The sequence below is a fragment of the Magnolia sinica genome, chromosome 10 (genome assembly GCF_029962835.1).
Source record: "Magnolia sinica isolate HGM2019 chromosome 10, MsV1, whole genome shotgun sequence".
In the NCBI taxonomy this organism is placed as follows: domain Eukaryota; kingdom Viridiplantae; phylum Streptophyta; class Magnoliopsida; order Magnoliales; family Magnoliaceae; genus Magnolia; species Magnolia sinica.
Window position 1 is genome coordinate 85,492,777 of NC_080582.1, and position 17,285 is coordinate 85,510,061.

A 17,285-nucleotide genomic window follows, 5' to 3' on the forward strand; every position below is an offset into this window, starting at 1 on the left:
CTTGTTAAAAAGAAAGATCACTAATGGAGGTGTTCTGCTAATTCTCTCATTCAAAAAACACCTCTGGTAGTTCAATTGACAAAGGCATTATCCCCTGAAATCAGAAAACTTGAGGAATTTTGCCATAAATATCTTTTGATTAAAATGTTACACCTGCCTGGTTGGATAGGTGTACCCAGGAAAGCTCTGAGGTGGGAAGGAAAGTCCTTGGGCCTGATGGCCTCTCCACACAAAATGGTCAGAGGTCGCAATTGGACCACAAAATCAAACGGTTATGATTGACATGACCAATAAATCTGATTTTCGAGCTGCGATCTACATAGTGGGCCACCACGGTGTTTGGGTAGCCTAGACTGAGATTCAGGTATCAAACTAGTTCAATGCCAAAGCACATATTGTAGTGAGGCCACCCTCAGGGAATGCTTTTTTCCCCAAAACAACTGCACAAGGGTGCCAATGGGCCGGGCTCGAGCCTAAAAATTCAGAATTTTGAGCACATTCGGCCAGACGGCCCGGCCTGAATCAGTTCAAAATTCGGTCCCAAACCTCCCCAGGCCCAGCCCGTTGACAGCCCTGAGTCACCCTCTCTTGGATGATAAAGATTTAAGACCATCCGATTATTGCATTTGGTGGCTAGGAAGACCGGGGATAGGAAGGGCCAAGATTTCTTGATCAAGGACAGGAAATGCCGTCAACTGATCAACGGCAAATCTTGATCAATCCGTGGCAGGGATTCACCAACAGGCAACTTTGCTTATTCGTAGCCCAAGCCCCATTTCTTATTGGGCCAGGCCCAAAACAATTTTTTTAGACCCGGTCCTAGCAAATAGTCTTAAAGCCAAGCTCAATCCAAAAGCCTCTGTATGCATCATGGTTAGGCTACAAAACAGCACTGGGCAAACATACAAAAGAGTTTTGTTATAAGAGGCATGCATGCAAAGGGGTTGTTTGGATGCATCGACGAACTCAGTTAAGAAAAGATATTCCTGGATTTAAATCCATAACAAAGATGTCTAAGCAAATCAAAATTTTCAATAGGCCCAGCCAGGCAGGCTAGCCTGAACGGTTCGAAATTGGGCTGAAGCCAACCCCAGGCCAGCCCGTTGACGGGCCCCATTGGTGGTCAGTTACATATGGAGTATGGTTGCAATTAGGAAAGTGGAGACGAGCTCTTTTTTCCTTCTTTTTTTTTGTGAAATAATATATACAACCTAGTCCTAGAACAGCTGCACTCTGGATTTTGTAGACCATCCAAATGATGCAACACATCCCTTCCCTTCTGGATTAAAACCAAACATTAAATAAAATGAAAATTCAGAAGAGCAATGACTCACAACCACTACACCCTTTTTGCATCCTCCAAAGAGAAAATGCTCCTTTTCTTTCCATGAGGTGGGAAATTTACAGACCAAGAATACTGAAACCTCAATCCAGCAACAGGATCGACGTGATCATTCGAATCTCAAAAACTCAATCCAGCAACAACATTGATGCAATCATTTGAATCTCCAAAACTCAAACCCAGTAGCAAGATCGATGTGATCATTCTCTTCTACAGAAGTTCTCCCCACTAGCAATCCGTTTCTAGCATGGGAGATGATGATGAAGTCCAGAGAGCCCGCATTTTGTGGACGTCAGAAATTTCCAGCTCAGCAGAAATAAGAGATCACAAACAGCTCTGATGAGTATTTTCCCTATCCAATTTACATAGAACTTCAGATGGCTTCTCATAGTTTCTTGCAGTGAATGGCCAGATATAAATATCCATGGCTTGCTAAATCTGCCAATAGCGAAAAACCCCATTTCACCTGCTATACACGCAAAGCACATGCCCCTCCAAACAACCCCTTCTGTTGCAGAAGCCGACCCCACCATTTATGCAAAATCCACATGATGGTATCAGCAAAAACCACATTAAGCAGAGAGAATCATACTGACTTGGGATGATCAGGGTGTAGTCTGTCCACAGAGGATGAAAGCTTGGAGAAGGGTTTGAGCAACATGGGCCTGGTCTGGTGTTCCAGATATCACAACCGTTCCCTCTGTGGCCGCAGGCCTTGGGTCGTGAATTGTCACCGTAGCACCCGAGATCTAACAATATATATATAAACATCAAGCAACCACAGGAAATCATGATAACTAGTCAAATTGCAAATCATCCTCCGACTAGATTACTGCCTGCCATTTTTCACCATTTCCTAATGGTGGCCCGCCCACCATACAAGTGTATAATCTTCATCAATCCATACCATCCAAATCATTAGCCCCATTGTGGATGGAGCATAATTCGCATTGATCAGATGATCATAACCATAAAATTGGAGAAGAATCAAATGCAAACCTTAAAAGAACCAAATATCGACGGCCTATATCAGATGATTTCATTGTTTTTTGGGCTAAATGCTCCATCCACAGTGGAGGCCATGATTTAGGTGGACTGGACGGCCATCTCTATGGTGGATGAGTGATCAATCATCTTGAAAATGGTGTAAAATGCACATGGCGGTCTAGCACTCCATCAAAATATCTTTAGATGTATGCAAGTTGATGGAAACTTCCCCACTTTGATCATTTGAAATTAATAGCAGCAGCATCCCGCTCACGACTCACCTTTCTGATATGATTCAGACTGCTACCATTCTCTCCGTAAATAAACCTCAACAATGTCCTAGGAACTACAACTTCAACTGTGGTGCTTGTCACTGCAGTTGCCTGACTTCCGCTGCATAAACCAATTCACTTGATTAAGAATCAGCATGCATGACCAACAAAGCTTAGGAATCCCCAAGTAGACGGTACCTTCCAATGGGCCCACTTCTAGTAGCCAAGCCAGTTTCGATATCGGCAATGCCTCTTGGGTTCTCACCGTTTGTTGACTACAGAAAAGAATGGGTTTTACCACAACACGTCCACCACTTAATTTAAGTCCAAAAGCCTGCAAGCCAACAACTGTTAAAAGAGCCCTGCCATGGCTCCACTCGTGAGAATAGGACTCCAAATGCCTACTCTCCCCCACAGTGGCAAGATCCAGGCCGTTCATCAGGTTGGCCCCACCTTGAACGTTCCATGCCACATAAATCAGGTCAGCATATGATCAGGTGGGCTGCACTTGTACGTCGAATGCAGCTGCTAGTCCATCCTTTCCAACAGTACAGTTTTTACCGTACACGTGTGGCCCGCCCAATACCAAACCCACATGACTTTTGGGCCATGGAATAGACATGGTGGGGTCCACACGATGAATGGCCTGGTTCTTGCATGCATGTGCCGCATTGGCATGTGCAAAGAATAGGATTCAAAATCCTAGTCTTGTGAGTGGCCACCGCAACACTCATAAAAGTTTCGAGCTGCCTACCTGGGGAGCCCATGACCTTGGAGGTGAGGGGTGATCAAAGGCAGGACCATATCCCGATCTTTCGCCACCATAATGATAGGGAACTCGGTCAACATTGGCGTGTCCTCCAAGGTGATCTATACCATGCGAGGGAGCAGGCTGGCGATCCATGGTATGGGGGAGACTGGTTGAGCGATCTAGCCCGTGAGGCCTGAGAGAAGGGTATCGCCCAGGAGAGATCAGCTCATGCCTTTGTCTAAATATAATGGGTGGTAGCTCGGATGCTGCCGATAAGTACTCCCCCAAGCCAACACTTGGATGAGTTTTCATCGGAAAGACCATCTCTCGAAGCCTGCTTGTGATATGAAATAGAGCATCCTGAACAGACTGCAAACTACCATTAACCTGCCAACAAAAAACTAAACTCTCAATTTATTGCCACCATTTTTAATTAGGTGCAACAGATGCCGCTTGGTAGTTGTTACACATTACTGCATCTTACTTCATTTCAAAGCAATTATGATTATCACATTTATTCCTAATATTTCTAATATCACGGTGATGCAAGCCACTTCTTGTCCTAGTGAGGATACACGCAATTACAAAGAAGAGCTTTGCTAAGCCCCCATGAGAGAACATGCACATGTGACTCAGGTGCCAAAGTAGGACTCACCTGCAATATCCAAGACGTCCATCAGATGCATCCCACCATGCAGATGACCTAGACAACAAAATCGGGCTTGTCCTGTGGTTATTTGAGCTACAGTTTATGAAACAAATGGATAGTCAGGAAAAAAAATAGATGGGTTTTGTAGGGTATTGTAAGCGATCCTTCTGTTTCTAACATCATGGTCTATATGATGGTGGATTGGTCTGATTTTGGGGAAGGGTAATGTATACAGTAGGACACACCTGATGAGTGGCTTGTATTTCAAACACCAGCCTCATTAGTACATTGAGCGGCAGGTAGATGCATGTGGGCTTAGCAAACCTCAACAAAGAAATCTGCTAAACACTCGACTTAATTGTACAAAAGATCACCTTAATTTCAGAATGTTGAGGCTTGAATTTAAAACTAAATAAATAACCTTTAAGGACCAATCTTTGACCCCAATTAGTTAGGTTAAGGCTTAGATGATGATGATGATGAACTATTGACAACAGATTCTACCAGATTTGAAGCAAGTGCAAGGCAAGCGAGTAAACACTCATAACTACAACTCTTCCAACAGACCCCTCTGCAGAAGCATGTCCAAATCCAATAAAAGAAGATGAAAAGATGTTATAGTAACTCCAAAGAAGGTCCCCTACATTTGAAATGAAACATCAATTCCCTCACACCTAGGAGCATATGCTATAGAACATTAAGACAAGAAAAACTTGGGAAAGTGTTTTGATTCGGTTAATTTAACTGATGGTTAATGAGAGTTTTGTAAATTTTATGCGGATAAAAGATAACGAAAAATTGGAAAATAAACAAACAAAAATGAGATAATGATATAAAATAACAAGAACAGAGTAAGAGAAATTTTTATGCGGACCACCTTTGATACATCCAACAATAAATATAATGCATTTATGACCACCTTTTATACATCCAAGAATAAATATAATGCGTTTCAAACTTCAGCAAGAATATGCTACTGGTTTAAAGCAATTAAAGCTTGTTTTTAAAAATTCAGCAAGAATATGCTACTAGTTTAAAGCAATTAAAGCTTGTTTTCTTGGCGAATGGAATTCAGGAGCATTATTTATTATCCCTGAAAATGGGCCAACATTAGCGATGTAGCACAACTTGAAAGAATTGAATAGGATGATAGATCACTAGCTCAATTAGAAGATCAAAGCCTCCAAGATTATGTCACAAAATTAATGATCTCTTCACTTGAAATAGAAAAATAGAATCACCAAAAGGAACCAAAAAAAAATAAAGAAGAACAAGATAAATATATGGATGCACACCAAGCAATCACGTTACATATATTGCTCTCCACAGTCCACACAGTTGCATTACATGAATCGTTCTCCCCCACCACCAAGACCCCAACTGTATTAAGATCTCAAGCCCTATCTAGATGGCTACTGATTTTGCCTTGTTGGAGCTTCCAGAACCCACAAGGGCTGGAAAAAAAGCAACTTGATCACCCCTCAGTCATCCCTGTTGCTTTTTATATAAGTTAAAATCTTCCCTAGATTACCTTTCAAAAAAAAAAAAAAAAAAACTTCCCTAGATTATTATAGAAAGAAGTCTCTAGAACTTGCATCTCATTGGACCACTTATAATTGCCTAATCCTGCTCAACTTGGAATAAAGGAGAAAACTTAAGGAACCTAAAACAAAGATTTTAGACCTCAATAAACTTCCGTATACCAACCATAAGGGACTTCAACAGCCATACAGTTTGTAGTGACCGTGCGATCAAAGGCTCCAAAATAACATGCTGGTTGTGGAGAGAGCTTCTCAAAGACATCCGATTAAACTTTTGGGACACACAGGTCAGATGGTCCCTTGGAAAGGAACCTAAAACAAAGATTTTAGACCTCACTAAACTTCTATATGCCAACCATAAGGGACTCCTTAAACAGCCATACAGTTTGTAGAGACCATATGATTTATACAAAGGCTCCAGAATATTATGCTGGTCGTAGAGAGAGCTTTTCAAAGACATTAGTTTAAAATTTTGGGACCCACAGGTCAGACAGTCCATTGGAAGAGTCATCGATTTGGTCTACATCAGTCATCTGGCCCATGATCTAATCCACATGGCTGAACAGTTCAACCTCGATCCTTGATGTGGTCTAAGGTGTTCAACTTGGATGGTATGATGATCCAGTTCTTCGATCTGGCCTGATCTATAATTTGGACCCATCAATGGGCCTGATCTGAAATCTAGACCATTAAATGGACCTGCCTGATCACAAATTTAGAAATATTTGGGGTTCAATTGGATGATTGCATGACCCAGATGCATCAATTAATCTCATTCTTGGACACCCCAATCTAGCAGGCTCTATAACCAAAAGCAACTCAGGTAGTAAACCATTATATGATGCATTTCACAGGCACTCTACTGCAAGATAGATGCATGCAAACTCACATAATATAGGGCAGATCTCATAAAATGAGCTACTCAGCAAAAACCATTGCACCAAACAGAGCAAAGATAAGCAATCACAACAAAAACCTGCAAAGGAGCTTATGGAGGAAAAAATTAACCAATTGCAAGCAAGTGATGCCTCAGGTAACTAACCAAGGAATAACAGAATGAATACCGACTTGTGAATGCTTAATTCAGGTATAAGAAAAGTACCTGGACAACTTCATCATTAGGCATAGCACATATAGGGACTTGCTCATTCACAAGAATCTTGATACTAGCTCCAGATGCTCTTCTCATTTCAGCAATAATGCTGCCTCCTTTACCCAACAAACAACCTATCTGCTGTGAAGGTACAAGAAGCCGTGCAGCAAATGCAACACCTTTCTCAGCTCCCGTCTCTGCAATTCTAGAATGGACGCGAATCACAGCGTCCTGTGCAGGAGAACGTTTTAGTTCTGAATTCTGTAAAGGTAAAAACGAATAGCAAAATCAATAAGTGGGGAAAATTAATTAATAGTTGAGAGTATATTTGACCAAGTATTATGCAATTTTTTAGCAAGCAATAGAGAGTCGTCGAGCATTTACTATAACGGCATGTTTGGATTAGGTGAAAACCTTAGTCAACTTTGGAAAGGAAAAGGAACACTGCCATGCTAACCTAACCATGGAAAACATGACATCAACTCAATGGAAAGAAAATATCTTTCACTTGTTTGTTTTGCACCATAATTTGCATGGAAACTTTACTGAGACAAAGGAAAAGTGTAATAACAACAACTTTTCCCATTTAAAATGTCACACTATAAGGTTTTAGAGAGGAAAAGATTCTACCCACCTTTTGAGGAATAATTTTGGAGAAAGAAATTGATTTCCTCCCCCTTTTGCATTTCTCAGACAAAGAAAACTGTCACATCAAAGGAAATCGATTTCATGTCCGTAGTTGAACAAGATTTTCACCCAATCCAAACACAGCCTAATGGTAGGTGGATGAAGTAGAAAAGTGAAATGAACAGAAGAAAGAAAGATATATGTAAATGAGAATATATATATATATATATATATATATAGTACAAATGACACAACTACGTAAGAGGAGAAGAATCATAAAGAAATTCAAATAGTGGAGAAGATGCGATAAGTTGGAACAAAAAATCAAAGATGAAATAGTTCAAGGAGCATAAAAATACAAAGTTCTCCCACGGTTGTGAGGCTCGAAGTCAGGAAATCCATTATCCCCTTTTCTTTTCACCATCTTCAGGAAAGGCACCTAATGGAATCCTATTGTGGGGGAGCATGGATTAAAAAATAAAGTCAGGGTGGGTAATCCACACTAGTGTTCAAAATATCGGTATTGCGTTACGTATCGCGTCCTTAGGATACAGATACGTATCAGTTATCGCACGGGATATATCGTTTGTTTCGGGTAATTTATTGCACTTTTTGGGAAACATGGGGAAACATTGGGGAAATGGTTGAATTTTTCAATGGAACTTTATGGGTTGTTAAATAAGACCTTAATACACACTTTTAAATCATGACACCTCAAAAAAAAAGTGCATATAATAGGATTTCTTTCTATAGGGTCCTAAATTATGCGATGTCTAACTGAACTAATGCAACTATATTCAAATTGAATGCATAACATTTAGAGTGTATGTGATCATTTCATCAAACACTTCCAAATACTTTGAAATTAGTCTCAATTGATGACAATTGGTTAAAGGGAAATTTCAAAATAATAATAATAATAATAATATTTAATTAAAAAATGATTTTTATTTTCTGAAAATTGACAAGGACTTGACAAATCAGTGGACCAGCTCTCATGCATGCATGATTTCATGTTTGGAGTGCAACATTGCAAGCAATTTGGGAAAAATTGGGGAAATTTTGAAATTTCCCCAATCTTCCCCAAGTTAGACCACCTGCATTCACATTTCGAAATTAGAGTGTAAGTGATGATCGTTTCATCAAATACTCCTAAATATTTTGAAATTAGTCTCAACTGATAGCTGGTTGAAGGAAAATTTCGAAAAAACCATGGAGAACATGAAGAATCAATGGATATCGAAATCAAAGTTCCAACTCCATGATTTTTCATGCAAAACATGAAGAACCAATGGATTTATAATCATTTGACACTGACTTAACATAATTTCAAATAATAATAATAATAATAATAATAATAATTTCAAAAAAAAAGAAGAAGAAGAAGAGATCGGAAATTGAAAATGCTCACTAGATCGAACACGTGGGATATATTGGCACTACATGTGCATTTTGTATCGCACAGGTGGGATACAGGATATATTGTGGGATATTTCGGCTGATATCGTTGATATTTAAAACATTGATCCAGACGTCCCAACAGCACGTCTCCAGTTTCCAAAGGATTCTTTGGTATGCCAAGGAGCGCTGGTAGAAAAAGTTAAGTTTCCATTAAGCATGTTGCCCACTTGAAATAAATCTTGGGAAAATGGAGAAACTTCCCATCTCCTACCTTGGTGTTCCCTACCTCCTCCCTTGGATTTAATTTGGGGGAGTAAACAACCTAAATCATCATTTCATCATGGGACTGAGTAGTTGAGATTCGAACGAAAATTAGCTCACATAGAATAAACAAAACCTACAAGTGGGTTAATTACTCTATCTTGAAATTGCACGACTACTCTCTGTCCATATTTACGATATTTAGCACGATCGGGGAAATTTTTGAAAGAGATCAGAGAGATCTTATTGGGAAGATAGTGGTGCTGGTTATATGGCCCCACTTAATAAATTCCAAAATTAGAGAAAGGTGGAAGGAGTTAGTTTGTGGAGAAAAATAGGAAGGAATTAGGGTGTACTAGAGAAGTGATTACAGAGATTTATGGAGGAACTGAATAGTTTGTGGTGAACCATGACAGCTAGGAATTATGACTTTAGGGTATGGCATTTGGAAAACTACTTGATATAAGGTTGAGGTGGGGAATGGAATTCGGTTTCGTGAATATCCTCAACTGGGAGGAGGCATCTTGGTCATTGTAACGTGGGCTGTATGGCTCAGTCCCTAGAAAACAGGTGTCAGTTCAGCAATGTTTTGTAGTTAAAAGAGGTGAAGTGGTTTAGAATCCTATTTTCAAAAGAAACCTTAGAGGTATGGAAATTAAGCAATTTGAAGAGTTGATGGCTAGGCTAGCGCAAGAATATCTATAGGAATAGGTTGAATAGAAGGATTTGGAGAGTCGAATCACCTTTTTCAATGTTAATATATCTGAGGTAGATGTAATCTCACCACGTGCAGGAGTGAGGAAGGTTCTCAACCTGCAAAGGATCAAAGCTTTTCATTGGATGCTAATAGCAAACAAGATCCTAATACCTGAGCATCTTGAACACGGAAAGCAAAGATTTCTCAGTATAAACATAATTGCATATAGCTTGGAGGAACTGGGGGACCACATCTTCATCTATTGTAAAGATGCAAGGAGGGTGCAGTATTGTTGTTTTATTTCTCGTGTCTATCATGGGTGCCCAGCTCCCAACAATTTGGGGCTGGCTTGTAAGTAGTAGATCAGCAAAAGTTCTACAACCAAGGCCTTCTCAAATAAGGGTTCATATAATGTGAAGATGGTTATTTTGCTATAATGTGGCTAGAAATTTCACTATGCAATGGGCTCTAGCATGGAAGAAATTTGAGGAATGTAACCTAGTGATGTGTTGAATAATTGGAAAGTAGTGTGCCTAGTAGCCAGAGAGGAGAAAAGAAAGAAAAACCACAAGCATTGTTAGTAAAGTTGTCTTGTGGTGGATGAAGCTTAATAAGAAATTCCATATCGTCTACAACAAAAATGGTATGAAGTCGGAATGAGAAAGGAAGATCACATTGGCATTCTCAAGCCCAATGATCTATGAAGTCGACACCCACACCTTCAACAAAGGCTGAGAATCTCTTCTTTGGGCAAGGATTCTTGCAAATTACAAGCTAATAGGAATTATCAAAGGAAACGAGTCCTTGGGAGTTGTACATTTTGATCCATGGTCCTTGGAGATTCCATTCATAATCAATGAAATCCAAGAACTGGCAGCAAAAGGTGTTTCCCATACCAAAGACAATATGGGAAGGATGTTAAGTATACTACAATCAATTGCTCTTACAGTCTGTAAAATTTCTGTAAACTGTTCTTTTCCCTGCCGATAAAGATTTTATTTATAAAACAAGCAACATTCCATTTTAAGTAACAGATGTACATGCCTCCAATGTAGATATCACGACGACTCGCTCCTCCGAATCAGACACTGATTCTAAAACCTTGATCGAGGCACCAGTTTCATTTTGTAAACCCCGAACAATAGTGCCACCTTTTCCTATCAGACTACCAACTTTATCATTTGAGCATAACAATCTAAATACAACCTCTTCTTCCAGAACCTGCCTGTGGCCTAGTGCAGCACTGTCTGGCCCTGGGACTGACGAATAACCCCTTGAATGATAATCTAAGGCACGGGGACTGGGCACATAACCCCTTTGAGGAAATGGGTCCACTTGAGCGGCCGGACCAGCTCCCCGAAGCATCACCCCTAACGATTTGGCACCCACAAAGTTGGTTGCATCCGACCTAGGGTTATCCTGGAGACAACTTGAAACAGACAAGAGAGCTTTCCTTACAGATGAAACACTACCAGTTATCTGCAAGTCCAGTGAATCACTAATTAGTATGATCTTAGATGCACGAGTAATTCTAATAACTTCTTAAAATTTTATTAAAATGAAAATATAAATCTAAACAAGATAATCAATTTACCCAGGTGGACCGTTCCAGATAGCTTGATATGATGGTAGCAATAGCATATTCATTTAAGAAGAGATGACACATGCAAACAACATTGTTTGTCGTGTCAGGATTCTGTTACTAAATTCTACCATCCCATGGTCCAATGCTGGTGGCTAAATATGTTTCAACACCAACATGAACATGCATTAACATAAGATACAAGGCAACTCATCCACTTTACATGAGACGTTCATGCATGCCAATCCAAAACATCCTACTCATGACATTGTTGATGGAAAATGACACACTGACCAGACAGTCTTATGTGTCTGATTCCACCTGGCAAATTCAGCAACTCTGATCACTTCCTTTTCTGACCACCCACCCATTGGACAGTTTGTTCAATCACAATGGGGCCTGTGAATTTGGATGGTCCAGATTGGTGTGCATGGATGCCTCATGTACAATGCAAACAAACATTGTACTGTAGCCCTTTAAAAAAAAAAAAAAAAAACTTTTGCCATAGAAATCTTTCAGTTTAGGCTCTAAAAGGGCAAGGGAAAGGCACAAAAGGATGTGCATGGGTGTATTAAGAAAAGACTTGATGACTTATGGTCTAACTAAAGGTCTAGCCCTTGATAGAGTGGTGTGGTAGAACAAGATTGATGTAGCCAACCCCAATTAATCGGGATAAGGCTATGATGATGATGATGATGATGATGATGATAGAATTATTTCATTTTCAATACAAAAATTTAATACATAGTATTTAACATGAATAGGAAACACTGGCGAGGGTCGCCACCATAAGTGAGCATTTTTTTTTCCTGAAGTGATTGGGATAATTGATTTGGTCAGCCACCACATGTATGGACAAGAGCTCAAACATTGCTGTATTTAGATATTTGTGTGGTCTGATTAGCCCATTAAAATTTAGACAGTGCTTTTTTTGCACCAACACTTTTTAACCAACCATTTGTAGACCACTAATGCAGTGGCCCAATTGGTCTGATTGCTATTATATTTACAGCCAAGGTTCAGCTACCCAGAGGCCCACCAGACCACCAATCCCACTCAGCCTTGAAATGCGTGCCACTTGTACAAAAAAGATGGAAAATAGGAAGAGTGAGCAAAATGATTTTTTAAGGTGGCAACCTACCCTAACTGACCTTTTTGGGTACAAGGAACTGTAGGATGTGAATTTTCCGGTCAGTCACAAAAAGCACTTGGAGCCACTAAGAAAAACAGAAATTTAGGAAATCTATCCAATTGGCTTTGAGTCCTAGATTTGTGGTCACCATTGTTTGATATGGGCAGACGGAACCAAATATGATTAACTCGCCATCCTTGTACAGGTATGTCTGTGGGATCACAGTACTACAAAACAGTCAGTTGCATGTAGCAGTTTGGTTTGATGAGTATAATTCAAAAAGAAAAGAGGGTCCTACTAATTAAAATGGCCCAAATAAGGGATGGAGAAAATTTGATCAATTAAGCTTTTAAAGGGATTAGGTTCATTTCACCAGAGACCCCTTCCAGCTCCCTTGATATAAAATGGTTAAGGTTATTTTGAGAAGTATGTTGCATTACTATGAAAGCTATAGTGCAAGTGCAAAGAAAGAAAAAGAAGAATAGAAGAGTGGTCTTGATACCTATTTTCTCAGTGGCCTACCAGTTCCCTTATTGTAGGAATGTGCTTGCGTGATAGAGGCAATTAAAAAACATTTATGCTATCATGCATGAGTGTTTTAAGAAATTAAAGAACCTACACCATAACCTCACCTTGGTCCACCCATCCTCATAATGTCTTTAACTTTGACCACTATGCTCCTCGGGGTCTAAAAAATTTTAAGCTCCAAGACTCCTTACCAGAAATTACAATGCACCACAAGCTTTCCAACATTGAGCACTTTCCCTCTATTGGCTTTCCAGAATCCTAGGAGAACAGTAGGTGCACTGGAATGGGTAGAGGAGCCACCTATTTATAGTACTTTCCTAGGTTGCCTCGGGATCTGCAATCAATGTGGGTCTTAAAGAAACACAAAAACCATCCAGATACATTGGGGGAGGGTGGTTATGTTTGTTTTTTGAGTGTTCTACATCCTTGCAGTGAAGGATTTTCAGTCGACATGATGAAATGAATCCCTCAACAATAACAGTGTTGCCATTGACAGAGCCTATTTCTTGTAACATCGCCACTAAGCTTCAATGTTAAAACTGCCGATGACAAAGTAACTATCATATTGGTCTAAAAATCAGTAAGGAGTTCAGTGACCTCTAAATTATTCTAGAATCTATGCTCTTTGACCACAACAATATCAAGGATCCCATCGGCATCATGAAATGGACCCCTACAATGTCAGGGTTCTCTTCGGGCTGCATAATCAGATCTTGGCCCCCAAATGACATTTCCATACACTGACGTTAATGCCTTCATTGTTGTTTTGAGGTCCCAATGTGCAAGCATTTATCATTGACACACCTTCACTCCCCATGGTTCAGGACCTCTTTCCTTGCGATGATAAGCCCTTGGTTTGATACTTTGATGCTTTCCCAATGAGCTTTGGCAGCCTACCACCCTGGCCAGGACAAACAGTTTTTTTGGTTTCTTTAAAGCTGCTTTCTAATGGCTGGTGCCTGGGATTGGGACCAAACTGACACAGCTTGGGTTATGCCACATGCAACAGCCTAAATGGGATGCAGGTTCTGACCCTGAACCAAACTCGCTCTGTCTCAAAGGGAACTTTGCTTGATGCCTTTTTGGGTTTAGAATGATGGATGAAATTTTGGGGTTATACATGCAGAAGATTGAAATTCGTGAAAGACGTTGAAAATTAGGATCGAACTGTGCTCAAATTAACAAACAGTCTAGAGGAATGTGTATTCTAATATGGATGAAAGAAAATGCATCATGTCGATGACAAGAGCGAACAATGCACAATCTTTAAAGACAGTAATAAGGGTTTGTTTGGATGCTTGTACTTGGAATACATTGGAATCCAAATCACATGGTAAATGGAGTCGATGTGAATTGGTACCCTTAGTTGTATTTGGACGCCGATAATTAGAATGCACTGGAATCCAAAATTTGCATTTGGATGCCTATAATTGGAATGCATTAAGTAAATCAACTTTAATACCCCAAATTAGTATATGCGACATTTGATACAATAATTGTAATGAGCCCATTAAAATATATACTTTGGCCAAATAAGGAAATTATCAGCTCGGGTGGGCCATAAAAGTGGGCACACTTTTGAAAATCCAACCATTTCTACCATTTGCATCCTATTCTTAGCCTTTTGAGAGGATTCCAATTCGCATGATTTTGCTGCATTCCATTTCACATTGATTCCAATTACAACTGTTTACCATGAAACAAACAACCCTTTTTTGCCCATGTGCATACATCTACCGCCAATTACAACTGTTTATCATCAACCAAATGACCCCTAATTAGTCTTCCTCGAGTGTGAGATACTCAGATGCATTCAAAACATTCTCATACACATCTCCGTAATTTGCGGTGGAAAAGGCGGAAAGAAACAAAAATCCCATTAAATGCGGATTCTGTTTTCCATACTGCCCCAAATGCAAACTGCATGCTTAGTACATCCAAACACTACCTTAACCACATTCCTCACAAGTCACAACCAAAAACAGAAACAATTTAAATAATAATAATAATAATAATAATAACAACAACAATAATAATAATAATCTTTTTTGAACAATCTAATTGCTTTATATAAACAATCTGTGAATTCCTACAAAACCCAACTCAAAGAAAGTATTAAAAGAAGTACCTGAATTAGCTCATCCCCCACAGCCGCACATCCTGGGATCTGATCCTTTGCAAGAACCCTAACCTGAGCCCCACTCTCCTCTCTTATCTTCTCCACAATCTTCCCGCCCTTCCCCAAGACGCACCCGACCTGATTGCTCGGCGCCAACAATCTACACACAACGATCCCCTTATTTACAGCTTCCGCCACTCTATCCTTCTCCTCCTCATCCACCTCCACCATCCGATCGAACAGCATCACCAGCGCCCGCTGAGCCGGCGACGCCACCACTTCTGCCTTGTCCCCGGCTTCATCGTCTTGGGCCGACGGAGTCGACGCAGAAGGCGCGACGATGAGGATGACACGCTCGTCGGAAGCAGGGACCGGGTCATCGATACGGATCTTGGCGCGGGTGGCGGACCGGAAGCGGCGGATGATCGAGCCAGATTTTCCGATGAGGGCGCCAGTCTTGGAGGACGGGCAGAGGATCCGGAAGAGGGTTTCGCCAGAAGACGGAGTGAGGGGCAGAGGAGGGGATTTGAAGGAGGAGGTGGACCGGCGCTTGGATGATCGGCCGCTGTTCTGGTCGTTGGATTCAGATCGGACGGTGGTGGATGGGTCGAAGAGGCGCTTCGCCGGAGGAATGACGGAAGTACCCTCCATTTTCCTGGGTTTTTACAGTAATCTTCCACAGTTCTGCTGCAGAAGAGATAGATTTCTATGCTTTTTCCCGCTTTTTTTCTTTTTCTTTTGAGAAATAACTTTAATACTCTGGCAGAGTGTGATGGATGATACACAGGCACTTAAAAATTATAATATTTGAATAAATTATTCCAATTAAACTGTCGAAATTATGGATCTTACATTATATATTTCATGAACCACACATAATTCCTATTCGATGATGTTACTGTCGGATTAGTGGACTTTTTATTGGACGGTTAAAAATAGAAAATATTCAGCCATCTTATTTCAACAAAGAACTGTCCACAAATTCAGAGGTTAGGATTGCTCAATCAATCAGATCTTAGGAGTATGACTTGGAGAAAGCGTGTTCGACAATTTAATAGGCCTGTTTTGCATTAACCGTACCATGCGTACAACTTCTGAGTTCCTGCGTATCAAACTTCATACACCGCCGGAGTATTAAATGACCACACTTTTATTTATGCTACTATGTTAGTTAAACACCATTTAAGAAACAATGAATACTTTTCATCCACAAGGACTACTTGTCAGGCATAGCATAGATACGGTATAGTTGTACGGACATCCAGACCGTTGAAATCGATGGGATGGTATTAATTTCTAATATATCACTTTTAATCGGAAATTGAACCACTCACTGTTTTAATTTTAACCATCCATTTGGGTTCCATTATTGGATGGTCACGATTGCTTGATCAATGTACAATCGCTCTCACGATTTTGAGAGCTGTCTGGCGGTGCGACTTGTGGGGAACTGAGGATAGTCACCGGTACTTTCGAACTGGTAGCAAACTAACGTGAGAATTGCCGCCCTATTCATGCAAATTTTACAAAAAGATACTAAGTAATTTAGAATATACATTCTGGCCGCTTTTTCAAAAAGGTTTTCAGTAAGCGAGGGTAACGTTTCTATGCTAAAACATAAACACCTGCTTAATTTAGAATTTACATTTCGGTGCCTTTCCAAAATGGCTTTGGACAAGCTACCCTATTAAGGGGTGGGTGGCTCAAATGGGCTGCACCATGATGTTTATATAAAATCCACCTCGACCATCAGGTGTCTCACTCCATGTTAAGCACAATGCCCAAAATTCACCATTATCCGAGATTCATGTAGACCACATGATTGTAAATACTATATATGGCAACCCTCACTCTTTAAACTATTTATCTGAGGTATGGCCCACCTAAATCATGGACAGGCCAGCTATTTCATCACTAAGCGTAAATTTTGGTGTGGCATCTAATGGTTAGAGCAAATTTTATATAAATATCACAGTAGGGGCCCATAAAAATAAGGGTACATATCTCTCTCAACTGTTTCCTTTGGTGTGGCCCACCTAAATCAGGGGTCAACTCCCTTTTTTTGGTCATGGGCCTAAAGTAGACTTACACATCTAATGGTTGGAGTGGATTTCACATATACATCACAGTGGACTGTGAAAAAAAAATAAGGATTCTTCCTTGTTAAAATTAAGAAATTTGATGAAATCATCGCCCTTTGCTTTTTAAATGGTTTGTTGCCGCATGTAACATCTGCTTGGACTATTAGATACCTGATCACACTTTAGTTCCAAAGTAAAATAATCAAGTTGTCATGCAATTCA

At 40.2% G+C, this 17,285-nt stretch overlaps 1 protein-coding gene across 4 annotated transcripts; it reads right to left on the reverse strand.

Annotated features, from left to right (window-relative positions):
• Nucleotides 1-1,340: 1,340 nt before the first annotated feature.
• On the reverse strand, nucleotides 1,341-15,732 carry LOC131217265 (KH domain-containing protein HEN4). Of its 4 annotated transcripts, XM_058212148.1 has the most exons (8): nucleotides 14,992-15,723; nucleotides 10,666-11,100; nucleotides 6,645-6,896; nucleotides 3,356-3,739; nucleotides 2,800-2,876; nucleotides 2,611-2,722; nucleotides 1,939-2,091; nucleotides 1,341-1,780 (listed from the first exon to the last, which is right to left on the reverse strand). In XM_058212148.1, exons 1-7 carry the CDS (start codon nucleotides 15,631-15,633, stop codon nucleotides 1,948-1,950), a joined length of 2,046 nt encoding a protein of 681 aa, XP_058068131.1. In that variant the 5' UTR covers nucleotides 15,634-15,723; the 3' UTR covers nucleotides 1,341-1,780; nucleotides 1,939-1,947. The 4 variants fall into 4 exon arrangements, 3 of the variants coding, with proteins under 3 accessions (XP_058068131.1, XP_058068129.1, XP_058068132.1); XM_058212146.1 differs by having other exon boundaries at nucleotides 1,341-2,091; nucleotides 14,992-15,719; XR_009157242.1 differs by lacking the exon at nucleotides 1,341-1,780 and having other exon boundaries at nucleotides 1,959-2,091; nucleotides 2,800-2,935; nucleotides 14,992-15,732.
• Between the last annotated feature and the right edge of the window lie 1,553 nt (nucleotides 15,733-17,285).

What these genes read in the sequence shown, in the direction of transcription:
- LOC131217265 (XM_058212148.1), bottom strand. Translation starts at nt 15,633, where the DNA reads ATGGAGGGTACTTCCGTCATTCCTCCGGCGAAGCGCCTCTTCGACCCA. An exon ending in CTAATGATGAAGTTGTCCAG is followed by an intron (nt 3,740 to 6,644) that starts GTACTTTTCTTA and finishes TTTTGTTGGCAG; the next exon opens with GTTAATGGTAGTTTGCAGTC. An exon ending in GTCTGAATCATATCAGAAAG is followed by an intron (nt 2,092 to 2,610) that starts GTGAGTCGTGAG and finishes ATATATTGTTAG; the next exon opens with ATCTCGGGTGCTACGGTGAC.